The sequence below is a fragment of the Lissotriton helveticus genome, chromosome 10 (genome assembly GCF_964261635.1).
Source record: "Lissotriton helveticus chromosome 10, aLisHel1.1, whole genome shotgun sequence".
Lineage (NCBI taxonomy): Eukaryota > Metazoa > Chordata > Amphibia > Caudata > Salamandridae > Lissotriton > Lissotriton helveticus.
Window position 1 is genome coordinate 442,654,177 of NC_136071.1, and position 27,722 is coordinate 442,681,898.

Below are 27,722 nucleotides of genomic sequence, written 5' to 3' on the forward strand. Positions count from 1 at the left end.
AGTTCTTTTTTCAGGCTCCTTCTGTGAGGATCCTGGAGCTTGAGCTTGGTCTTTTTTTGCATTTTTCAGTCCGAAATTGATTTTCTACAACTTCATTTGACATTTTTCTTAGTTAGTTTTAACTTTTCTGACATTTTTACTATCTTTTTATGTCAGAAGTGCCAGCTTTGTTTAACAAATGTCCTTCCTGTGGGAAGAAGATGGCGAAGTCCGACCCTCACTCTGTGTATATTGTGTGTTTACCATCCTCACACAATCCACAGAAGTGTTACTACTGCCAACAATTTTCTAAAAGAACTCTGCGTGACAGAGAAATGTCGATGGAGAGAGGAAGAACCATAAGTGGCCTTGAGTCTCATTCCAAGAGGCCCTCCCCTCATGGAAAGCATAAGAAGAACAGATATTCACCTGCTTCCAGAAGAAAGCAGATTCCAGAGTGCTTGCCGTCGGTGTCAAAATCGGCGTCAGAAAAGCGGGTGAGTCACTCTAGTACGTCGAGGGACAGATAGCTGTCGAGGAGACAAGAACTGAAAGTAAGTTGATATCGAGGCATGCTTCGGGCTCGAAGCATGTGAACGAAGACAGGTCGAAGTCGAAACATCTGTCGACGACAAGACACCGATCGACGTTGAGATCCCCGCCTCCTTCTCGAAGGTCAGCGTCGAAGTTCGATGACTAGAAACCCCCCTCCAACCTGTAGACAGTCGACGTTGAGGGCACGATCGACTACGAGGAAAACTATGTCGAAGGGACCATACACCCATCGATGTTCGACGTCAAGAAGATGGTCACGTTTGCCGTCGAAGAGACCGACGTCGAACATCCTAACAGACACATGACTCTTCCAGTGTGTCTCCACAGCGTTCAACGTCGGTGTGTTGTGTGGCGTTTTAGGTTCCGTTTAATTTTCCCGATTCATGCCCTTATATATGTACAATTCACGTTGCCCTTATATAGGCATAGAAATCAAGCCCTTATTTAGGCATAACCCAAGCAACCCAAATACAGGCATGGCTACTTCCATCCGTTCACCAAATGTCACAACGATTTCTTGGAAAACCAGCTTAAGCCGTCAGGGACTTCCCCTTGCTTGAATATTGATTTCTCCGAGAACTGTTAGTTTTCAATAAACATCTATTCCTTAGGGGTTCATTCATGACGTTCATATGCCCGACTTTACGTCAAACATGGCATTCCTAAACACCTTCAAGGTATAAATATACCTTCACTTGCTATGGCAAAGCACGGTGGTTTGGAGCAGATCGACAACCTACTTGCCCGAGGCAGCTCGCTACAGCAAGTGCCGAAGGAAGCTGACTCTCCAGTTGACGCACTGATCAGGAAGCTGACGTCCTCTGCTGAGAAATCCCGTTCCAGTGTTTCTGACTCCCCTTGCGGGGTGTTGGGAAATCGAGTCCCGAGACAGAGATACCAGACCTCCTTCATTCTAAGGTATGGAGCTGATTAGAACCTAGAGAAACCTTTGGTAGATTCTTGGCAAGAACTAAAACCTATGCTAAACAACTCTTACTTCTTCCCTCGTACTAGACCTAGGTTAGGTACATTGGGGTAGGCGTATTTTAGAAGCACCAGTTGAGTATTTTAGCCTGTGTTATTAATGTATGTATTTTAATGGCTTAGAAACCATACCATGCTGTTACCTTATTATTTCATATACTTTGCATTCTGTCTAACAATTGTAGAAGTTCATATCTCTTGCTTGAGAAATAATACTGTTCAATAAACCCTTTTATTGAAAACGCCCGTCTCACTATTTCTCTACAAACTCTGTAGAAACGAAGCATGCACGATTGACTGAGTAAAAATAGTTATCTATTGTTTCTACGACTCTGAAGATATTTTCCAGTCCTAGGGAAACAAAGTTGTCATGTTTATGCGGTTGTCAGAAACTAATCCCTTCTTGTGATTTCGAGAAAGTTTCTAGTGACCTCTGAGCTAGCTGGCACTCACAATTAAGTTTAGTATATTCGATAGAGACCTACTGACTGGAGTCCTACATCATATCTATAGGATATATTATTCCAAGGCGCAGAGCCTATTGGGAATATAGAAACTACACTACAGGTGGTGGCGTTACCTGGATCGACGTCGAGACAACGGTCGCCGTCGAGGGAGAGGATTGTGACCACTTCTAAGGACGTACCAGAAAAACCAAGATCGACGTTGAGGACTCATTGGTTGACGTCGAGAGAAGTTTCATCTTCTCCTGGACTTCACATTATTCAAGTCACACCTGAGAAATCGCCGGCTCCAATAAAGAAGTCTCCTACTAACTTATCGCCACAATGGCGGGACAGTATTCGGCACTGGTAAGTGCCACCTACAGTTCTTGGAGCAGGATTCTCCAAATCTCTATCACCATCCAGAACCTCTGACGGATCCTTTTCACACAGGTCCCCAAGAAGGTCTCGATCACCTGTGAGAAGGGGTTCAAGGTCAAGAGGGCGTTCAAGTTCTCCCTGCTCTCCTACACCTAAAAGAAGATGTAGATCTCCAACAACAACTTCGTCAACGAGATCTTCAATTAGAGATTATTCACCCACTCTGTCCACTACACTCCCATCTAGGGTGTCTCCGATAGACAATCTTGGACCTGGGTGCCAACAAGCTCAATATCACTATGTATACTCCGCCAGTTGCTATATCCGTGATCTTTGAAACTTTGCATCACAAGTATTCTGCAAAGCCTCTGCTTCCTTTGGTTCCAGGTCTGTTGAAACCTGCAATGCAGACCTTCCTTACCCCGGCCACTGTGGGTTCAGTTCCCACCAGGATTTCCAAGAAATTGAAGGCCCCTAACAAGGATCCGTTTTTTCTTTGTGTAATACCACCTCCAGACTCAGTGATTGTAGCCGCAGCCAGGAAGGCACATTCTACAACATCTTCTTCTACTGCACCGCCAGAGAAGGACAGTAAGACTATGGACTCACTGGGGATACAAATGTGCAATACTTCGGCCTCAATGATGAAGGTGGCTAGTGCTTCCACCTTGCTGGGTTGGTTCGATAGGTCCTTCTGGGATTCCTTGGCGAGATTTTCAAGCAAACTCCTGAAGGAAGATCAACAAGACTTCCAAGAAATTATTACAAGAAGGCGGACTGGTAGCCAACCAGGTTATAAGTGCAGCGGCAGATGCATTGGACTTGGCAGCCCATGGATATTCACATGGCATCTGCTCAAGGAGATCAATGGATGCAAGTGTCAGGGCACTGGGACAATCGGGTGCTTCTCTCTCAATCGGCCAAGGATTCCATCAAATGGTGGATGACGAGATCCAACCTCATGAAAGGAGTTCTTTTTCTCCTGGACCTCCTGCACAAGCAATAGTCACAGATGCCTCAATCCAGGGTTGGGGTGCTCACATGGGGGTCTTCAAGTTCAAGGCCTATGGTCGGAGACGGAACAAACCTATCATATCAATCTCTTGGAGTTGAGAGCAGTGCACCTAGCTCTCAAATCATTATACCCGTCACTTCAATCTCAGTACCTTCTGATTCAAACGGACAACACGACCACAATGCATTTCTTAAACAAACAGGGAGGTACTCGATCAAGGTCTCTTTCTCTAGAGTCACAAATCATCTGGAAGTGGCTTCTTGCAAGAGACTTGAACATTCTAGCAATGCATCTTTCAGGGACTCTCAATGTCCAAGCGTATGCCCTGAGCAGAGAATGAGTTGAAGCACACGACTGGTCTCTCAACGACGAAGTCATTCAAAGCATCTTTCAAGAATGGGGAACGCCAGACATCGACCTGTTAGACGCGGTAAACGCAAAATACCCAGTCTTCACATCCAGGTTTCCCCAACCGGGATCTCTGGGCAATGCCCTTTTGATAAACTGGTATCAGTCATTACTGTACGCCTTTCCACCAATTCCATTGATTCCCACAGTGATCAACAAGTTTTACAGAACCAATTCGAGAATGATTTTGATAGCTCCGGAATGGCTGTGTCAGTAGGTAAGTCATTTATTATGCATGATTAATTAAAACCGTTGCATTCAAAACATTGTAGGCTGTTATCAAAAAGAATAGTATTAGATAAAACAGTTACAAAATAGATACCGGATAAAAAAAGTTGTTTTGGAATATAGAGACGTAAAATTAGTCCAATTATAATAGCAATGCTGACTCCGGTTTGCAGGCCTCTTTCAAGTTATTAATAAGCTGCATATTTTCAAACCGACAGAGTGGTCCAGTTCAATATCTACTGTAGTCTTTAGTGTATCTCTACGGAGAAGAGCTAGAGTTTTTCAGTCTCAGTGCTATCAGATCAAAGAATTTTGTTAGGCGATAGTTTAGCTGCACTAGGGAGGGAGTAAAAGACAGCATCACTGCCTGCCTACAGGACCTTACTCCATGCATCTTAAATAGTGGTTTTAACAGACTTCTCTGTATTTCATCTAACTTCTTGCATATTCATATAATATGAATCAAAGTCTCAGTGTCATTCGCGCACAGACGGCAAGAGTGATCAGCCCCTCTTCTTTCCCACGGTGGCAAAAACGGGTTGATCGGGCCGACCCCCAGCTGTAGCCTTAAAAAAATGTCTTTGGTCACCAGCTTGGTTCCAGCCTCGAGATAGGGCTGAGGTTTTAAGTCTTCATAGTTGTTGAGCACGATCCAGCCATGAGCTCTCTTGGATACCGATTTCTTGTCCTCGATATCAGATATGATCTTAGTCGATTTTGTTACTATTTTTTTGAAGACTAAATGGCTCATTGAAGTGTCAGTGGTGGTATCCGGATCTCCTTCAGCTATCAGAAGTCCCACACAGGAGGTTACCATGACGGCCTGATCTACTATCCAAGAACGAAGGGAAAGTATTCCACCCCAATCTATCAACCCTACGGTTGACGGCATGGCTCCTGAAGTCTTTCAATACGGACATTTAGACTTACCCCCAGAATATATGAATATTCTAAAAGAGGCTGAGAGGCCTTCCACAAAACAATCCTATTCTTTTAAGTGGAAGAGGTTTTACTTATGGTATACAAACAATGGACATTATCCCGTCCAGGGTCAGGAACAGGTGCTTTTACCATATTTACTGTATTTGGCCAAATCTGGTTTGAAGTTTTCATCTATTAAGGTGCATCTTGCAGCTATTACAACGTATAGAAAATCACCTAATCAAATTTCTTTCTTCAAAATCCCTGTGGTCAAGTACTTTCTCAAGGGATTAAACAAGGTTTACCCTCCAGTTAGAGCTCCATCACCACCTTGAGAGCTCAACATTGTATTAACGAAACTGATGAGTGCGCCTTTCGAGCCTATTCATAGAGCTTCTTTGCAACATTTGACATGGAAAGCTGCTTTTTTAGTGGCTATCACCCCGGCTCACAGAGTAAGTGAAATCCAAGCATTATGCTGCAAAGAGCCCTACATTGTTTTTCATGCAAACAGAGTGGTTCTAAGAACGCATCCTAGTTTTCTACCGAAGGTAGTCTCGGATTTTCATATTAACCAGACAATCACTCTCCACACTTTCTTTCCGAATCCTTGAAACTCTCCGGAAAGGTCCCTCCACTCGTTGGATCTTAAGAGGGTTTTGACATTTTTCTTCGAAACAAAACGAAAAAGCTTGAGCAAAACGGACCGTCTGTTTATAAACTATGGGTCATAAATACTGGTTCTGCCGCTTCGAAGAGGTCTTATCTCTAGGTGGATGGTGTCTTGTATATCCTTGTCATATCAATTGGCCAATAGAGTCCTTCCTGGCAAGCCTAAAGCCCATTCTACCAGGGGAAAGGCTTCTACCACAGCTCTCCTTAGAAACATTCCTATGGCAGAGATTTGGAAAGCAGCCACATGGCGCTCAGTGCATTCTTTCACACGCCATTACTGTTTGGACTCTGATACACAGGTGGATGCCCAATTCGGACAAGCCTCACTCAAAAATCTGTTTGGATAATTACGTGTTAGATGCTACGTTTTTAAAATTATTGTAACTGTCTGCTCATCCGCAAGTGGGTATGGGCTTGCTATCTATTCAGTGCTTACGACTATTGATGAGTATCCCCTGGAAGAAATTTTCTTACCTGTAATCCTAGTTCTCTTCCAGGGGTATAGTCATCAAAATTATAAGCAACCCTCCCGCCTCCCCGGATGAGCATCAGCAGTATGATGTGTTATTTGCATCTGATATCCTGGTTCATACATGTTAGTACGCCGTACAAAAAGAATTGACCTAACTGTCACCTGTGGAGCATGATGGGAGCAGGGGGCTCCTGGAGGCCTTAAAGGCATGGTATCCAGGTTCTCTGGAGCCTTACAGGCAAGGCGCTAAATTTTTGTTATACAGGGATAATTCTTAATCTATGCAGCCTAAGAACAAATTGCCTGCAATTACCTGTTTTTCTTTATGAAAATAAAGGGTTTCTGTTGAATACGACTGCAGTGTATATTCTATGTTACTTTATTTACATGTGATATTATTTTCTTACAGCAAAAATTCATGTAATTTTCGCTGTTCAGTGTATTGGACATATAGGCTGCATGTCTGTGTGTGTGTGTGTGTGTGTGTGTATATATATATATATATATATATATATATGTGTATATATAATACACATATATGTATTTTTGTATATGCTCCGGGGTCCCGCACATGGGTGGGGGTTATTCAGTGCTTATGGCTTTGAGGAGTGTACCCCTGGAAGAGAACTAGGATTACAGATATGTAACTTATCCTTCCTTGTCAGAGGGCAGGTAATGCTTTCTGCAAACTCACCTTTCTAGTTTTTTATACTGACTCAATTGCCTGGCCTACTCGTCAAATAAGGAGCAGACGGGCACCTGTGTATAGAAAGGCCAGACCTCTCTTTTATGGAAGCGATACCATCAGCCATTAGTCACATCTGAGAGTCAGCCTCAACGTCTCTACTCGGAGACGGTGTACTGCTCAGGAGAATTCAATTAATCTCTGAAGTTGTTTTTTTTGCCCAGTTTTGAAATGGTAGAAAAGGAGTAGTCCTTTTACCTGAAGGACCCTGCTCCAAATTGCAAGTGAAATATACCTTTGCATGATCTGACCAATCGTTCCTTATGACATCAGACACGTTAACCATACAAATAGCAAAGATTGCGTCCAGAATGTGACCTGCGGAATGGCTGGGTTGACCAACAAACTGCATCAGGTTCCAAGCTGTCAAGGAGAAGGCGCACATGTTGGCCAGCAGCATTGCCAAGATGGAGGTACAAATCTGCCAAAACACAGAAGTTAGAGTATTTAAGGTGGTATCTAGTTAAACAGGCGTCCAAAGGTGACAAAAATTCCCAGGCATAGGCTTGTGGGCGATACACTAGAACTTCTGCCAAAAATTTTTTTTACTGATGTGTGAGGCAGAAGCCAAGTGATTCTGCTCCCTGGAGTTCTGTTAGTTCGAAGGAAGTACACTTAAAGCATTGTTTAAAAATTATAGCTACACCCCCACCTCTTTTGTCTGCTTTATCACAATGATGTGTCGAGTACCTTCTGGGAGACGCTAATGCGATATCTGGTGCTGAACTATACAACATCCAGGTTTCAGTGAGAAAGAGGATGTATAGCTGTTCCTCCCCAAGTAAATCATAAAGATGGGCATTTTTATGGAGGGAGTGAACATTAGGTAGCACTGCCCGGAACTCTAAAGCAATAACAGATTTCATGATAGATCCGGGAGGCAACTTGCTGGGATTCTCCGGCTGTGTGTACATGGCAGGACACAGGAACAATATGTCCAGACCAGGAAGAGGGAAGAAATCGGAGTAGAGCACAGACCTAGGCAGTGTGAGCCAGAATGTAGAGAATGGACCTCTGACTAGGAGAAGACTAAACACCTACCCTGACCTGGGAGGAGATCGGGCGGCATGGCTGGCTCTGGGTACGGGTGCTGACAGACTTGCCTTAAGCACGCCTGCTGCGCGTGACCGTGCACCAGATTTCCTATAAATGGGTAGGGGTATCCCCCGCCCACAATTGGACTGCTAATTTTCCCTAAAATAGCAGCCAAACTTGAAGGGAGTCTGAACTGACTCGCGGTGCAGCGCTCCTTTTATGAAAGTGCAAGTGCTGTCTAAAATCAATGCCCCAAAATGTTATTAGTAGACAGACACCCCCCCCCCCCCCCACCCAAAAAAACGCCTGAGAGAATTTACACAGTGCTCAGTGATGCAGGCGCCAACTATGAATTGCTCTCGAGCGTTAACACAAAACTAATGAAGCAGACCAAATTCATTTAAACAGTATAAACAGTGAGAATGGCGATTGTCAGTTAGCCTGGATATTGGACAATAGGACTATAGTGAAGAACTAGTACTATTTTGACAGTCCTCTGATAATGAGTGAAAGAGCGAATGCTACGCCATCTAGAAATAAGGCGTAACCTAGATGAAACTAGGCTCGTGGGTACTTTGATTGAGGTCTGCAGAAACCCCAGCTTAGACAAAGATGATTGTAGGTGCACTATAGTAAGTAAATAAGAGGAGCTTTGTAGGCCTTTCAGAGGTTTCCTCATTCTGCTCACAAAATGATTGTGGTGTTGATTCTAATTCAGTGCCTGCTCTTGTAACCGTTGTGTTTCTTAGCTTTTCATGTCCTTTTCCTTCATGCACCCTGTCGAGCATGTTCTTTATCTCCATATGCACACGCATACCTTGTAGATGAGGGGAGGCAGAGTAGGTGTGTGTGGAGTGGATGAGGTGGACCTGGGCTGCTCAGGTCTCTAGCACATGCTCCGTCTCAAGCAGGGGAGGGATGAGGGAGTGTAGTAGCAAACTTGTTCTCAGTTCCATAGAGGCAGGCTTCTGGAATTAATTCAGTGAGTAACTTTTCCTTTCTGATTCTCTCATAGAGAGATCGAGCAGTGTAAGAGAAAACAGAATGAGGAGAAGATAGAAGATACCAGAAGCCGTCTTGAACTCGCCAGCATCGAAGGCAAACATGTGAGGCATCCTGATTTTCTCTGCAGCTTGTGTTGCTGGGAAAGAAGAGGGTTTCCAGCCAGTGCGTTCCACATAAGTGCCACCTGGTGATGTTTTAATTTTGACATATCTGAACCCTATTGTGAACCACATATGAATGTACTGTATACGTTCATACAACCTGAAGTGCACCATACACTCTGTGAGGTGCTGTTATTCCCAACTGATTCATAAGGCTTTGATTACTGGCCATCACGCAGGTGGTTAACATTGTCTGTTTCCCTTTGAGAGGCAGTGTCTAAGGCTCTGCGTAGTAGAAATTATCACACATAGATTCCACTGAATGCACATAAACTGCAATATTGCTCCCTATCAGTGATAATTCGATTGCACATCCCCCTCCCAGTAGTGGAACAACACAAACTATTCTGTCCTGAATTGTTTGCGTTTACAAATTGTTTTTTTCTCCTCATCTTGTTTACACAAAAATTCTCTCTGTGCTGTTAAAAGGGTCAGATTGTCTTTTTAGTGACCATTGAACTCTGGTTTTCTATTGCCCATCCTAAGGATTTTTTGTGTCTGCAGTGGAGGTAAGACAGTTGGAAGCAACTGTCCATGCTCAAGGTAATCTCTTTAATAGGTTGGAGATCTTGCTACAAAGTATGATTTCCATGTGTGCTGGATTACTGAACACTTTTAAAAGGAACAGTAAACACCCCAACTAAAAAATCTGGTTTTATATTTTTAATAAAAAGGTATGTATTATGGCTTCCAAAGGTGGAATCTGATTGGAATATCCAAGGTGGGTGATGTCTGGGAGCCGGAAGGTATGAAATTGGTCACAGTGCTGTGTATTCCTCTCTTGTTGAATCACAGACATTCATACCCTAGAGCAATATGAAATAGGCTCCACGATTTACTAGATGGTGCCCCAATAACACCCAATTTTTAGGGAGCGCTCCGAATGGGTTTAATGGGTGGGCGATGGGGGTGCCGATGTCTATCTATTCATTATTCCTTTAATTATGAAAAATATTTTGATGGCCCCTTATCATATTGTCAAAGTCCTGGGTTAACAAGGTTGTGATAATTTGGCTGTGCTTGCATGCCTTCCCCGCGTGCCTTCCCTAAAAATCAGACAGAAATGTTGAGAGAAATAAGGTACCCTTTGACAGAAACGGAGGACTCCACTATTATTATGGATGGTGACTTTAATGAGGTTATGAATGTAAAACATGGTAGATACATAGTGCTGATCTGTACCACTGGTCTAGCCAAATTTGCCATGACATTGGGACAGACCGATGTATGGCGAGACGCGTGGCACTAAACAAAATGCCCCCATTTATTCAAGGCTCATTTCCCCTATTCTAGATTAATTACTTTTCATAACAATGTAGTACATTCCTAGTATTACACAAAAACGTCATGACTAGTGAGAACTCTTGACCACTTCCTGTTCCTCATAATTATTGGTATTCATTCGCCCGGGTGGTCATGTGGCAGCTAAACGTTTGGGAACTTCTGGATCACGAAATGCTAGATCGCCTAGGGGGGAATATATAGGGGGGAAAAATATCTCTATCTATCTATCTATCCGTAGCTGCTCACTGTTGGGTGAAATAAAACATCGTGCCTGGCGGTCTGTCTCCTTCTTCGCCGGCGTTGCTACACTGCTTGCTGGAGGTTGTGTGGAGTTTCCTTTGTTTGTTTGTTTATATATAGATATATTTTGATTGGGCTGCTTGTTGAAGTCTGTGGGGCATTATGGGGAATGTAATCCCGGAAACCACTTTTGCAACAGATGGCTGCACTAATTCCCTGCCGCATCAAGGGGCGTGGAAGCGAGCATAACTAAGGTGGAATGGAGACCGGCAACAAGCGCGCAAACCTTTCCATCTACAGCCTCTGAGGAAGGAGGTATTAATCTTTGAAACTCGTCAGGCCTAACATGACGGAATCGCTGTTGATAGGAATTGGCAGACGGGACACTGTGCGTACCTGTAAAAAAGGCTTACAGCCTCTTGCTGGTGTTTGAGTGCTGTTCTTGCTTTGGGCAACTTGGGAGCTGATGTATATAGATCCTCGCAGCAGCCAGTGATCAAGGGCACGGTGGTGCCTGAAACGCGTTTGGCAGTTAAGAACACTGAAAGAGGGACCAGTTCTGTTTTGCCGCCCGTAATAAACAAGGAGTCAAGCTCTGTGTGTGGCTTTTTCATCGGGGCACTTCTCTTCGTTGGATATGTAGCGGCTTGCCCAGCCGCGAAAAAGCCCTACTGCTCTAAAAGCGGTCCCGCGGCGCTGGATTTCCATAACGCCGAAGCGACAGAGTCTTGAATTGCGGGGCTACAAGGGCAACATAGACTGTGTTTTCCCAGCTTTGCAGTCAGCCCAGTGGGGATTTGTTTTAATTTGTGCATCTTCACGGCAGCACCCACAGGGGAACACATTGAGGAAATACAAAGACCATGAGGCATTGCGGCACACGCCCACTAGGGCGGCACTTTGTCATAAATTTCAGCTCCTCAAGACAGCCACGATCTTTGCAGCAGTCAGTGATCAAGAACACTGAAGGAGGGACCAGCTCTGTTTTGCCGCCCGTAATAAACAAGGAGTCAAGCTCTCTGTGTGTGGCTTTTTCATCGGGGCACTTCTCTTTGTTGGATACATATATATACTAGCAACCCGTCCCAACGTTGTCCGGGTATGAAATAGAATGTGTGTATTTGGCTAGGGCAATTTATTTTAAAATCTCGCGGTAGACAAAATTTTTTTTTTTTTTTTTTTTTTGGGTTAAAAACTTTTATTGAGCAATCAAATAAAAAGTACAGAGATGGGCCTACAACCACACGGGCTGGCCGCTAATTCGCAAAACACGTACCATGCAGTAAACATTAATTTCGTGGCCAGGCCCAAATCACAGATTAAATATTGCACAAAGCATATGACAGGACACAACAGTTTTGTCTTAAACATTAAAATAACAAACCAAAACAAGGCGAATGTAGCGATTACGATTACGTCAGCCCAGATGACAGAGGGGAAGTCCACTAATCAGGAAGATAAAGGTAAATCAATGAGACTCGGCAAGGCCGGGGGGGGGCAGCAGGGAGGACAGGAAATTCTTAAAAAAAAAATGAAAGATTTCGGGAACGTCAGCCTAGGGAGACAGGGTTACATCGGATGTGTCAACCAAGGGAGGGGTACAAATGTCTCCACGATATGCATTCCACTGACCCCAAATGTTTGTCCACGCCCTGGGTCTGCCCCATGCCACATAGACAGTCTTCTCTCGAAACATGGACCAGTCCATGTTATCCTCCCACACCGAAACGTCCGGAGGTCTGGATGCGCCCCAAAGTTGCGCTATGTCCCGCTTCGCGACCATGTACCCCAAGGTTGCCCATCTGGTCTGGGCCACAGAATAATCGGTGGGTTCCCACACGTTCAACAGGCATCGTCGGGCCTCAGGCCGCAGGGCAACACCAGTCACAACAGTCATCACATCAAGCACATCAATCCAGTAGGCCGCTACCAACGGGCATTCCCAAAGTATATGCATAAAGGTAGCACTCATCCCACAGCCACGCTTACATAAGCCATCCGGGGAAAAACCCATTACAACCAGGCGCGGACCAGGTACATACACGCGGTGGAGGATCTTAAGTTGCACCAAACGAAGACGGGCGGGAATGGCTACCTCCTTAGGAGAAGAGAGTGCTGACTGCCAATCCTCGTCATCTAATTCCAATCCGTCACCGACCCACAGCTCCCTAAGGCGGACCAACAGGTCGGCGCGACTATGAATCATTTTTTTATAAATAAGGGAGATAGTACTATCAGGCAGGTGTCCATCTAGTATACGATCTTCAAGGGGGGAAGACTCGGGCAGGGTCACACCAGGAGTTAGAACTGAGGCCAGGGCATGCCGGACCTGCAGATACCGAAAAAACTCTCTATCACTCAAGTCGTATTCTGCCTTAAGGGTCTGGAATGACTTCACGCCACCTTTCGCACAGACATCACCCACCTTACATATCCCAATCATATCCCAGCGGTCGAATCCCTTAGTAGACCAAAGACACCCCAAACGGTCAGAGGCATAAAGCGGCGTCGCCAGTGTCAATCGATTCTCCCAGCCCAAACTCACATGCGCGGCGCGCCACACAGTGACTGCGATCCTGGACGGGCCCACAAGATGGCGCCCGGCCGATCTAGAATAAAGCGCTCTATTAAAGTCCCCTCCCGGCAGCTGGAGTCTATCCATCTCAAAGGCCGGATCCCGACCCGGTGAATACATCGCGTGGTTGATGGCAGACAGCTGGGCAGCCCAGTAATATCTCTTGATGTCGGGGAGCGCCATGCCCCCGTCATACCAAGGGATGGTGAGTTTTGCCAGGGCAATACGTGGACGCCCGTCCCAGATCAATTGTCTTTGAAGACTCTCGATCTCTCGGAAATAGGTAGCGGGAACGTCGTCATAAGAATTCTGAAGTGCGTAGAGGAACCGCGGCAAGGACATAATTTTAAAAAGGGCTGCCCTGCCCAGAGGAGACAGGGGCAGCTTACGCCAACGGGCCACATCCAGTCGCAGTCTAAGAAGCGGGGGGAGGAGATTGCGCTCGAATCGGAGTGAGGAGTCCAGCGTAATAAAGATCCCCAAATACTGGAAACCAGACTGGACCACTTGGATAGGAAATCTGTCCGGCAATGGGGGCAAAACACCCGAAAGAACATACACGCAGGACTTAGCCCAATTAATAACTAGGCCCGAGTTAGCTCCAAACGAGGTAAGAACATCAAATAAAACATTTAGAGATTTACGCGGGGAAGTAAGATATAAAAGAATGTCATCCGCGTAAAGTGAGACGCGGTCCTCAAAGTCCGGTGACCAACGGATCCCCTTGAGTGAAGGCTCCCACCGAAGCCACGCAGCTAACGGTTCCAGGGCGAGCGCAAAAAGCAACGGAGACAAGGGGCAACCCTGACGGGTCCCCCTACCAAGGCAGAAGGGGACAGAAACTCTACCGTTCACCACTACCTGCGCTTAAGGGTTCAGCGTATAACAACTTCACCCAACCGATAAACTCAGGACCAAAACCAAATTTTTCAAGAGCAGCCCAAAGATAGGGCCACTCCACTGTGTCAAAAGCCATCGAGGCGTCCAACGAGGCCAAAATGGCTGGTTCCGTCAGAAGCCCCGCCCTCGCAACAGCACCGTGGAGACGACGTAGGTTAAGAGCCGTGTTGCGATGTGGGATAAATCCGGATTGATCCGGATGAACCAAGTCACTAATAACCGTCAAGAGGCGGTTCGCCAGGAGCTTAGCCAGGACCTTGGGCTCAACGTTTAACAAGGAAATGGGCCTATAAGATGAACAAAGGTCCCGCGGTTTACCGTCCTTGGGAATTACGACTATCGTAGCCAGACGCTGATCATACGGGAGAATACCCCGTTCCCGGGACTCCAAAAACATGTCGCGAAGATAGGGCGCCACCTTATCAGGACGTAGCTTGTACAGTTCAATTGGCAACCCGTTCGGGCCCAAGGCTTTGCCCGAACGGAGTGAGCGAATGGCAGTAGCTATCTCGTCAGTAGTAAAAGGGGACTCCAACGATTTACAGTCTAAATCGGAGACACTGGGCAAAGCTATATCGCGCAACAGAAGGCGAGAGTCAGCAACATCCCGTCCAGACACAGGGGTATAAACCACACGAAAATACTCCGCAAAACATGCAACTATTCCAATCGGGTCCGTCACTCTCACACCATTCGATGATTGAATCACGGGCACCACACGATTCGCCCTCTCCTTCTTATCCAACCACGCCAATAATTTGCCCGCCTTGTCCCCCACATCATACAGACGACCCTGTTGCTCCCGGAACATCTGCTTGGCCGCATCCGTGACCAAAGACTTATAAGCAAATTGTTTCAGACCCAGGGCATGGAGTTTATCAGATGTGACTTCCGACTCTAAGGCAGCCTCCCTTTCAGCAATCTCCCTCTCGAGGTCCACCACCTCCCGATCTCTCGCCCTCTTGGATTCAACAATAAGGGAAAGGGCCTGTCCACGAATCACTGTCTTAAAGGCCTCCCACAGGGATATCGCAGAGGAAACAGATCCCTCGTTGTCCAAAAAATAGGCGTCTAAAGACTTAGTCAAAAGGTTGCGGGTCTCGGGGGAGGTAAGGTACCATGGGTTGATAGGAGCAACCCGGCCTGCCGCTTCCACCCCCATCTCAAAACAAAGCCAGAGCGGAGAATGATCGGAAATGCCTCGGGGGAGGTGTCTAATCTCACGCACCGCCGGCGATTGAGCCGCAGGCATCAGGAAATAATCCAGTCTAGACAAACTCCCATGGGCCCCAGAGTGGAAGGTGTATTGAAGCTGAGTAGGATGCATAAGCCTCCAGCAATCCACCAAGCCAAACGTGTCCCCACCCAGCCACTGTTGTGCCGAAGGAGTGTCCCTAGGGGGGTGGCGATCGTGTAGACCGGAGAACACAGAATTAAAGTCACCTGCAATGAAGAGAGTACTATTAGGGAGGTCCAACAAAACACTGCCCAAATCGGAAAAGGTAGAAGTCTGCAGGCCGGGGGGCACATAAACAGCAAATAAGGAGAGGGTACGACCCTCATAACGACCCACGAGGACAGCATATCGCCCCCGATCATCAAGGATCACATCATCAATAGTTAGGGGGAGGGAAGCCCGAACAAGGATACCCACCCCCCTGGAACCCGTGGTAAACCCCGAATGTGCGGCAAGGCTAGCCCCACCTATTCATCGCACGACAAGTATTGCCCACCAAATGAGTCTCCTGCAGAAAAACAATATCTGGAGATAAACGTCGTAAACATTTCAACACCACACTCCGCTTAATACGATCCCCCAGACCATTAACATTCCACGAAACAAACCTCAACCCGCTACCCCCCATCCCACACAGCAACGCCGAGACCCCTCCTCCATGAGCATGACATAAAAACCATCAGTAGCAAAATAAAGTCGCCTTGAGAACATAACACACAAACATCGAACTTCCCAACCACCCACCCCCCAACAATCAAGAAAACACCCCCCACCCTGCACCCCTGCAAAATGCTAAAAGCCACCCCAACATGCAGTGTGCCTGTCGCCCAAGAACCCCCATTCTACAAAAAGACCCCGGAGGAGGAAAGGCTCTGGCCCACCCGCCACCCCGATCAAGACAGATGACGAGGAAAACACACAAACAGTAGAGGCATAGAATCCCGGAAGAGTTTACTCTATACAAGGGCCCAGGCGTAGACGAATTGTTCAGCTCTCCACACCACCCTCAGCACCACCCGGGTGGGCGTCGGACTCAGTCGCAGGAGGTCGGCCAGGCAGAGAGTCCAGCCAGTCGTTCACAGAATCTGGCCGATCAAAGAAAAAGGTTCGGTCATTGTACTCCACTCGCAGCCTGGTCGGAAACAGCATAGCGTAGCGTAACTCCATGTCCCGAAGACGCTTCTTGACACCACGGAAGCCCATACGCTGTTTCTGGACCTGTTGAGAAAAGTCCGGATAAAAGTTCACTGTGGCGTTCTCAAAGGCCACCGGGCCCTTCACACGTGATGCTTGCAGGATAGCGTCCCGATCCCTATAATGGAAGAGTTTCGCAACAATAGGCCTCGGCGGGGCACCTGGCTTACCCTGGCCCCCCGGAACTCTATGGGCACGCTCTACTGCGAAAAATTTACTCAGTCCAGACGGAGAGAGATAGTTTTGGATCAGGTCCTCAACCAGGAGATCAACAGAGTGAGGTTCTGGATTCTCCGGAACTCCAACCACGCGCACATTACAGCGACGTGCCCTGTTCAATTCAATTCAATTTTCAATTTCAATTTATTTATTATGTTTTTGGCTCTCAAAAGAGGGCCACATAAAATATACAAAAATAAGGTAAGTAAAACAAAACACATGCATTTACATATAAACGAGGAAAATATACCACTTACATCAACAAAGGTTAGATACCAAGCTAACATACAAATCACTACTACAAAAAATCGGAAAGTCAAAACATCATCCAGGACATATTAATAAATAGCTAAAAAACCTTTAAAAAAGTTAAAAATATGGAAGCAGAACATTTCATTAGGAGGGCAGTAAAGTGCATGCAAAAAACCATTTAGGGTGACAATGCCAAGGCGGAGACAAATAACTTTTAACCATCTAGCGCGCAATTTACGAAGCACAGGACAAATCAATAAGACATGCGTGCAGTCCTGAATATTCAATTTACATAAATTGCACAAGGCAGAGGAACCATACCACTTGGATAGCAGTAGATTTAAAGGGATTAAATCATACCGTAAAAGAAACCAAAATCTACGAATACCATGCGGTAGGTTCCATGTAGCGTAGGTTTGAGGTTGCTTCATCACATATGAATCAAGGAGAAAATCCACCTTCCTTTTACCACAGATAAACTTTTTGTCTGAATGAAAACTTAAGTCCCAAGAGGCGACTTTTAAAGCAAGTTTTAACTGTGGGGGAGAGTACGAAAACAAAACGTTTTCATCTAATTTTAGTAGGGCTACAGCTTTTCTAAAGTTACATACAAGTTGGGAAAACTCATTAAAATTACCCAGTAGTTCACTACGGATAAGAGCTCTTATTGTCCCTTCTTTTGCTCTAGCAAGGCAGGCCACCCATCTCACCAGGGCACATAATCCCTGTACCCAACTACTCCTAATGCCAAAATCAAGTCTACAAGCGGCCAGAGAGCATGCAGTGTTAAGAGAAGAGAGAGCTCTAAGAAGTTTCCCCTCAATCTTATGGCAAAAGGCCCAGTTTTTCACTTCTATAAGTTCAATACCATACAAAATTGTTGCGGGGATTTTTGATCTATACACCTCCAATAGACTCCGGAAGTGTCGCTTCCCCGTTGCCAGGTATAGAGACTTTAGACCTTTGCCATGGGCTAGAGCTTTGCGCGTGCAATGCTCAATATGGAGCCTCTCACTTAAATTAGCCATGATGATTTTTCCCAGGAAGGTATAGGACTTCACAACCTCCAGTTTATTGCCCCCGATGTGCCAATCATAATCTACAGAGCGGCACTTCTTTTTACCAGCTATACACATCACCTTACTTTTGGCAATGTTGATTTTCATGCAATGGGCTACAGCAAAAGCATGAAGAGCATGTAACCGATTTGCAAGTCCTTTAGGGGTCAGATCAAAAATGAGGACATCGTCGGCATACATCAGACAAGATATGGAGGTCCCCCCCACCACCGGAGCGATGCCCTCACTGGCGGACACAACGGCAGGTAAATCTGCCGTGTACAAGGAGAACAAGAGGGGCGCCAATAAGCAACCTTGCTTAAGGCCATTCATAGATGGAATTACAGAAGAAATTCCCCTCTCGCCCCCCATCAGGACCCTGCACCAGGTCTCAGTATGCAGAGCCCGCACCAACTCCAACAGATAGGGTGGGAGACCAAGCGCGGCCAATTTTCTCCACAGCGTTCCACGATCAACTTTGTCGAACGCTGTGGAGAAGTCAATAAAGGCCGCATACACGACCCCTCCTCTCACCTGGACATATTTATCTGTCACCACATGCAGAGCGGTGAGATTGTCCAACGTACCGTGATCCCTACGGAAGCCCGTCTGTTCAAGAGGCAGAATATTATGCTCCTCTACCCAATCGGAAAGGGATTGTAAAAGACATTTCGCAAAAACCTTTCCGATAGAGTCGAGGAGAGCAATCAGCCGATAATTGCTAGGGCTATCCCTTGTTCCCTTCTTAAAAATAGGGACCAGGATACTTCCCCTCCAGGAGGCGGGTACCATATTAGACAAAAAACAGGCTCTAAACAGGGGATACAAAATTTTACTCCACCTTGCAGGATCCTGCTTCAGGACCGTCATGGGGAGTTCGTCAGGGCCCATTGCCCCAGAGACGCGCATCTTTTTTATTGCCATCTCAATTTCTCCTTCTGTGGGGTAGCGAATGAGTCCTTCAAGGGTGGCATCTAGGACGATATCATCACCTGGGATCCCGTTCCCCGCATACAGGTCACGAATATAAGAGATCCATACCTCTTCTGCTATAGGTATAGGGGAGGGACTTAGTCTAGAGCCACATCCCTTACCGATTATTGCCCAAAAATCTCTGATCCTACCCTGAGTAACAGATTCCCTCAAATTAATCCAGACCTCGTCCTGACTTGCCTTTTTAATTTTTAACTTAAGTCTCGATCTCTTTCTCTTTAGCCTGGAAATTTCATTTCCACGTTCCGTGACTCTATCTACATATTGTTGGCGGACTAGCTTATTTATTTCCTTGTTCAGGATGCGCAAAGTACTAGGGACCACAACCCTTTTACTAGATCGGGGAGTTTTTTTAGCAAAGGAGATAATGTTTCGCATAAATTCCTCAAAATATTCTATTTCATTCCCACGCCACTCATTTAACACCACTAGAGTATCGGATAAAAACTCCTGTAACCCATTAATGGTGGAAGGATTCCAGACACACCTTCCCGAAGAAGTATGGAAGGCAACATCACTGCCATTAAGAGACCAGTGTGCAGTGGACATGGGATTTAAAGAAATAGTTATAAACATTATGCTGTGGTCACTCATAGAAGTAGATATGATCTTAAGATCCTGGATAAAAGGAAACAAACCATAGTCAGCAATAGCATAGTCCAAGATGGAAGACCCAAAAGGGGATTTGTGGGTAAATTTAGCGGGCACGTCGGAGGGAAATCTCCCATTTAATATAAGGCCATCTACGGCCGCTAATTCTTTTAACAAGATCTTCCCTCTTTTGTTTGTCACTAGCTTATCAGGAAAGAGTATTTGAGGAACCAAATGCGCCTCTTCTTTAAATGTATTCCTAAATAGTTTTAAGCTGGCGTTAGAGATTTTACAATTCAAATCTCCCACAAGCATAATTTCAGGAGGCGATGAAACATTTTTGATTTTATCAATATAACCAAATAACTGCTTCAATATCACATTAAAACGCTCTTCTGGAGGGATGTACACATTTATAATTACGATAGGAGATTTGATGCCGTTGTTAAACAGGTTTTCAATGGTTATCGCCTGGAAAAGTTTACTAGGATCAATATAATGGGAGAATCTCCATTGCAATTTGTTAGATAATAAGCAAGCGATCCCCCCCCTAGCATGGCCTTTCTTAGAAGGGGCAGCAGGCACTTCCAGGACATAAAAATCCTTGGAGCCAACCAACATACCAATACACCATGTTTCCTGTAAACAAATCACATTCGCTCCTAATGAGGATAGGAGCGCAAATTTCTCCGGACTACTGTGAATCCCTGCCACGTTCCAAGAGATAATTTTTAATGAGGTGTTAAAGATGATGAAACAATCTGGGATTATCCTTAGTTTTAGTAACTAAGGCGCTGTGGAGCCAATTCCACTGATTATTATCCTCTAGGGACGGATTCTGAATCAGCGGGAGAGGCCTCACTTGCGAGACCGAACGTTTTCCCTTAGAGACCCAAATCTTCAGGTCTGTAAGGGGAAAGGAAGTCCCATTTTGCTCATCCCTACTACATACCTCCCCAGAAGAAGGGTTTGTATTACAAAGGTTATACAACGGGAGAATATCAATGCCTATACGTTGGAAATTCTCCGCTTGCTGCAATATCAGATTTACAATAATTTGAGAATAAAATTTCACCCTTATGCTTGAGACCCTAACTTCACCCAACAGGGACACTAACTCAATGTCCCTAGTTTGGATATGGCGAAGACTTTCAATCTCGCTAAAGCACTTGAGAAGCCAGGCTCTATTTAAAGGTAAATCAACATCAAATAATGGTAAGAATTCTAGCACAAGAGTGTCCACTGGAGTTTTTAGAGATGATAAACGACGGTCCGAAAGGGGGCGGTTACCAGTCACCAAGGCTGCCAGAAACGGGGGTGCCAAAGGGTTAAGAACCCTAATTGGATATTGAATAGAAACTCCAGTGGAAGTCGGTGGTTGGAATCCTGGAGAAGGACCCCCCATTTGTGGCACAGCTTCCGAGGGCATTAGCGGGCGTAACTCATTTGTGCCCTCTAGAGGTGTGGAAATAATCGAATTCAAATCAATTTCAGCCTTAGGAAATATGGAATTTGGATCCAAGTCATTTTCTTCATTCTCCAGAGCAGCCAGAGAATTTTGAAAGATTATCCGGCGCTGCCTTTTTTTCATGTATTTTTGAATTGTTTTCCTTTTATTCCCTTTCTTGTTTCTGAGTTTACCATTTTTTACCTTTACCTCATGTTTATGATCCAAAGGTTCTTGTTTATTTTCAGACATAAAGATAGGGAATAACTCTTGCACCACTTTTGGGCCGGGAGTGGATTTGTTGTCCTCCTCGATCTCTAGAACTGAGTTCTTGATACAGTTGGGCACTGCAGATAAGGGGATAGTTGTGATATGAGATTTCAGCCCTGTTGTTGCAGCCTTCATGGCAGAATCCGCTGGTCGCTCATTTATTTTCCCCTTAAACAAACTGGGTTCCATCGCAGGGGGGGGAACACTCCTTGTGTCAGACGACTTTTGTAGCAGTGCCTTTAATATTTGAGTAACTGACTCTAAGATACAGTCCGAGTTGCCTACGAATTTCCCCAAAAGTGCTAAAATGGAAGCTAGCAATTGTTCCAAGGCAATCATGGATTCTGAGATTGGCTTTTCACACGCTTCCACAGGACGGCATATCCCAGAGAGGATAAGACCCGGACTCCCAGAGACATCTAACAGGTCGGACATATCCTGTCCGTTTAAAGATGGGGTGCTACTATACAACATTAGCCCAGATGGGGTAGCGCCCCCTGAAGGCTTGGTAGGGTCTAGAGTCACTACTTTAGCTGTATCAACATATCGGCCACAAAGTTCGAGATCAATAGATAAAGATGACTGATCACCCCCCAACCTATCCGTCACCGCCGCTTGGGGCAAAGATGGTTGATTCAAGCATTTCCTATCGGCTACCAGCGGGTCAGAGTTATTGACTTCCTTCCCTTTAGGAGAAACACGGGAAGGCGACACCGCTGCCGCGGGTTGTGGAGATATAGGCTGCACGGGGGGAGACAAAGGATCTATGATGGCTTGTATGTGAGGCTCTTGACCCATAGCTCCAAATGATTTTTTTACAGCAATGTTAGATTTCTTAGAAGAAGACATGTCCCAAAGCTCAAACAGCTGACATTGACCCTTCAGCGGGGGATTATTTACAGATTTATTCCTTATACGGGTTATATCCTTTTCAACACCAGGAGTACCTCCTACTTCCCTTCCTGAACGTAGTCTTTTTGACATCTTCTGTAGGGGGATTCAACAGTAGTTTAATGTACAAAAAGGAACTTAAGGCCAGAAGAGTTATGACTAAAAAAGATGCAACCGAGATACTATATTGCACATAAAATAATAAATAATAATTATAGTCCTGGATGAGCAGGAATGACTGGCCGATAGTAGAGTGAGAGGAGGCGACTGGTAAAAACCAGTAGATCGTTCTTCCTCCGACTAACAAACGTATCAATGTTAGCTGGATGCAAAACAATATCACTAATAAATGACCGAAAATAACCGGGCCCAGCCCAGCCTACCTCGGCCACTGAGGGCCACAGAGGGCCCGCCCTTTGCCCGGGCTTAGCCCGGCGTCCCGCTCGCGTCCCGCGAGACGGGGGTGACTCTGTATTTGAGCGCCTCCTGGCGCGCGTTTGGCGCGATTAGCGCCGCTAGGGCTGCTGGGCAATGTAGTTTTTTCCGTCCTCCACCGCGCTCCACACGGCTGCCAGACCCAGGAATGGAGCAGGGGTCGGCGGCGGGAGGCGGGAGGGCGAAGGCACCAAAGTCAGCGGCAGCAGGTCAGTTCAAAGACAGCCAGGGGTCCACACAGCGCCAATTTCCTTCAGCAAAGAGTCGCCCCCTCGACCGGGGTGACTCTGTATTTGAGCGCCTCCTGGCGCGCGTTTGGCGCGATTAGCGCCGCTAGGGCTGCTGGGCAATGTAGTTTTTTCCGTCCTCCACCGCGCTCCACACGGCTGCCAGACCCAGGAATGCCCTGTTCTCAAAGTCCTCCAGGCGCCGGGTCATGAAATCGTTCACCCTACGGAGATTACCAATCTCCGTCTGTGTCTCCGAGACGTCCGCCGTGAGGCTGGATGACTTGAGATCCAATGATTTCACCTTCTCATTGGTTTTCGATAGGTCGGCTCGAATCAAGTTCACATCAATGGCCACGGTGTCGATTTTGTGGGCCAAGGCCTCATATTGTTGGCCTATCGTCTCCCTCATGCCAGAAATGGCGCCCATGATGTCCTGCAAGGACGGCTCCGTTGACGCGTCCACGATGTGGTCAGCAGCACTTGGACCTGGCAGGGCGGCTCCGGGGGACCCCTTTGAGTGGGTGTAACGGTCCATAACGTTAGACTGGACCGGGCCCCCGCGCAGGGGTGTCTTGGTCTTCCGTGTCTCTCGGTCCCCTCTGCCCGCCATGTTGGAAACTGCGTCACAAAGAGATTCACCAGGCTCGATGGAATGGGCACAGGAAAATAAGGCTTCGGGATCAAAGAGCCGCCAAAAGGGTACCACCAGGATAGAGCCAATCAGATAGGAGAATAAGCCAGCCAAAGGCCCGACAGCCGTCTCGTGCCCCGGACCCAGCCCAGGCCAGACTCCCCTGCCAGATGTCTCAGTCTGAGGCAGAATCGAAACCGAAACTTAAGAGGGGGACCCACAAGTCCAATCCCCCTGCCGCTGTTGTTCAACTCCAAGACGGCCACAGAGCCTCACCCAGTCCCGGGCGTACCTCAAGGGCGGATCCCAAAAGTTCGAATCACCGTAACTCCGGCACCCCGGGTCAGAATCAAATTCCGAAAGTTCCAGGACGATCAGCCCAGCGTCCTCTACACAAATCCTCGTGAAAAGTCAGGATATGTTCAGGATATCATGCCGGGAGTGGCGGGGGTCCGGAGAGCGCTGTGCTCACGCGGCCAGCTCGGATGCCCGCCAAGCTCCTCCCCCTAGACAACATTTTTTGTTTCATTAGAATAGGGACGGAGAAGGGCCAGCTGCAGCCCTGGTTGATGTTAGCAGGCGCGTGTAATTGGTGTAGTGATCCGCCGCCTGAGCCCGGCTACAGCCCTGGTTGATGTTATCAGGCGCGTGTAATGTCGTTGAATGAGAGAGTTATCAGCCACGGGTAAATCCGTTTAATGAGAGAGTTCAGTGGCAGCGAGTAGGAGAGGCTGCCGTAATTGTCCCCGCAGACACGCTCATTTGCGTGTTCCCCCGCTTGAGGCCCAGATGCAGACCTGTTTGATGTTAGCAGGCGCGTGTTCCCCCGCTTGAGGCCCAGCTGCAGCCCTGGTTGATGTTATCAGGCACATGTAATTAGTGTACTGATCCGCCGCCTGAGCCCGGCTTGAGCCCTGGTTGATGGTAGCAGGCGCGTCTAATTTTGTTGAATGAGAGAGTTCAGTAACAGCGCGCAGGAGAGGCTGCAGTAATGTTACTTACCAGGCCTCCAGCTGAACGCGTTTGTCATGCCCCCAGCACACGGCCACAGCAGACGATCTTCTGATTAATGTACGACCCACATGGCATGAAGGGCGGAACGTAGCACACGCCCCCAGCGTTTCTCACACGCCCCAGCGTGCCCCTTGATGCGGCGCAATTGCGTTCACATGGCATGAAGGCCGGACACACCCCCCCAGCGTTTCTCACGCCCCGGGCGTGTCACGCCCCCAGCGTGCCCCTTGATGCTGCGCAGCAACGTAATTGGCGCTTGTATGTACGACTCACATGGCATGAAGGGCGGACACACGCCCCCAGCGTTTGTCACACCCCCAGCACACGCCCACAGCCCATGATGTGATGGCCGTACCACACGCCCCCAGCGATAGTCACGCCCCAGCCCACGCCCACAGCACAACGCAGACACGCCCACAAGAGTCTACTTTGCTGGCGCGGTTCTTTTACCTTTTAAATGTATATGGTGTCCTACGGTACATTTGTATGTCGTGCACTGTATGATTGTGATGAACACCACTGTTTCTTGAAAAGTTAATAAAAACAATTTAAAAAAAAAATGTATATGGTGGCCGTCTGCATAGCCTATGTCCTGCTGCAACTGCCCTTTCCAACGCTGTATTGGGTGTTGTGATTGGTGCTGTGGTTACTGAGATTACCTGCCTCAAAGGTTTGGGCTCTCTTTATAATATTAGTATGGAGATAGATATATATCAGAAGAATGAGCGAACAATGATATGCATGCAAGATTGTCCACATTATCCTACAAACATCAACGCCTTATTGTGAAGGATTTAGAAGAGGCCGTTATTTAGGGCTGAAACGAGATGACTAGCTCCAGTAGGAGGCCGGGAGGCCTTGTTGCCAGAGAACAATGTATTCTATTAATATTATTCAGTTCCTTAATCCTACAAGCTCACATTTAGTAACTTAACTGTCTCGTAGTCACTCATATTTCTCTGGCTATTCTCCCTACTGGGAATGAGGCAGTCTTCTTCTCCTGGACAGCCTCTCCTCCTGCAGGGTCAGGCACACTCCTTCCTGCTCCCAGCAGACAGGAAATGAGGAAAACCCTCCGCTTCTCCAGCAGTAAGTACATACTTCAGGTGATGTCCACGCACATCTGAGAATGGCTGCCATGCATACATCAGCCTTAGTTTTACAGAAGTCCTTTGAGTACTCTGCAGAACAGTCCCTGCCTTCGGTCATGAAGGAACTAGATCAAAGTGGAATGGTTTGGATCCCACTTTTATATAAGTTTTCCAAAGGAGGGATATGGATCTACTGTCCAAGCTGTCGATACAGGTTTGGGTTGGTTCACTTTTGTCATTTTCTGCTGTGTCTGCCTCCGTACAAGACACAGTCTTTGTACAAGATGAATGCACTCCCAGCAGGCAGAAGTGATGCTGGCTTCAATCAGAAATATACAGAATAAGACCACAAGGAAGTTCTAGCTATCTGTAACTAGCTGCCCTCTATCTTCCTGAGCAATATTCAAGGACAAACAAAAGAATAGTCCTGCCAAGAAACGCCATGATCATGATCAACTGAAACTATTGTCTCACCTCTCAATCCGACCACCTACTAAACGGCTGCCCTTCTTAGAAACTAATTTGCAGCTCTTCGCTAACAAAGTCTACGGGGAGCCCTGTCTCCATCTTCCCTCTGTTCAGTGGCTGGGTCTCCACCCTACAGCTACGAGTGTAGTCAGTACACTTCCTCTGTCTGGGAGGCTGTATTCACACTTCATTTGGTGCCATGCTAAACGAAGGACATTTCAAAATGGATTCTACTGGTACCAGTGCTCAGACATCACACAGTCCTATTACTCTGCATGTGCCACACGCTCACTGAGCATAACTGTCTAACTGTAAAAGAGAGGTGTCAGTGACTGTACAGTTTGAGCCCACGCTGACCTTCCCTGCTAAAACGTCCCTGGGCATTTTCAATGGGGATGCTCCACTCGGATATCCCATAAACAGTTCTATTGGAATAATAATGGAAAGGCAGGACATAGCTAGACTATGGGGCAGCCCTGGGCATCTAGACTAAGGTGCATGAACTTGAAGTGGTGTAGGTATTTAAGAACTTAGTGTACTCTAGTCAGGGCTGCCCCCAAAGGATCTGCTGTCATAACATCTCATGCTGTGAGATGGTGAACTGCTCCCTTAACTTTATTACATGTTTTTGCCCACAACGTACCGTGGGATACTGATCTTTGTTTATGTTGACAGTTTACCAAAAGAGGATTCTCATACTGCTATTACAAAGAGGCTTTCCAATCGGAAGTCTTACAGTTTGACTGAACAGATCGCAATATTTTGATTGAATGAAAATAATGTTTAAAAATGCCCATAATATCAAACTCCTAAAATATAGCAAATAATGGGTGAAGTCTTTCAAGTACTTAAACAACAGACACTACTAGAACTAGTCTTTGCTGGGTAAGAGTGGCTCATTCCCCATGACAGTTAAATCCTTGCTCTCTGTTAATGTCGGCAGTGGTTGAATTTGACATGGTTTCCTCTCTTGATTGATCACATATAGAAAGGAAAGGTTTACTTACCCTATAAGCATCTGTTCATAGCATGCATTGCTGTGCATGGCTCAGGGACTGTTGGTCTGGGTACCCCAAGGTGAAGTTTGGGTTATTTGCGTTTTCAGTAGTGGCAAACATGTTTATCTCTGGGTGCCCCACTGCTGGAACTTCTAAAGTTGCGGGTGGTGGTCCCACTCATGGACTTGCTGGTGTGTCCTGGCAAGTCATTGTCCACGCCCAAAAGATATTTCGACGTAAGGTGTATGCGCTGTCTAGTAGCTCTGCACCCCCTGTATTGTCATATGGTCGAGAGCTGTCTCCTTGCTGGTGAAAGAAACATTCATGGTAATGAGGACTTGCATAATGGGGGTCTGAGAGAGGCTTGCTCTGCAACAGGTTGTTGCTGTTCCACCATTGCAGAGAGCAGTGGGTTTGGTTCTTTACCAACACTAGATCTTCTCAGTGACCCTCCTCTTGTGGCCAGTCACCTGAGAGGCATTCCTCCAACAGTTGCATGTGGAGCTCGGCATGAGGTACTCTGGTGATGCTGTGCTCTATTATCTCTAGGAGGTGGTTGAAAGTTCTGACTGCGAGTTCAAAAAAGAGGCAAGAACTGTGGAAAGTCTCCACTGGCTGGTGGTAAGCTTTCCTGTGTCTGCATCGAGTACAGGCCGCAGGAAGGGTTGAACCCGGAAAGATTTGTGGTGGGATATGG

General features: G+C 46.6%; 1 protein-coding gene across 1 annotated transcript in view; it reads left to right on the forward strand.

The window, feature by feature from the left end:
* LOC144784263 (E3 ubiquitin-protein ligase CHIP-like) overlaps positions 1-27,722 on the forward strand; it is a 188,346-nt gene that overhangs the window by 143,368 nt on the left and 17,256 nt on the right. The window contains exon 4 of the mRNA XM_078662930.1: positions 8,857-8,947. Within this exon, the coding sequence (XP_078519056.1) occupies positions 8,857-8,947 (91 nt within the window). The remainder of the gene's footprint in view (positions 1-8,856; positions 8,948-27,722) is intronic.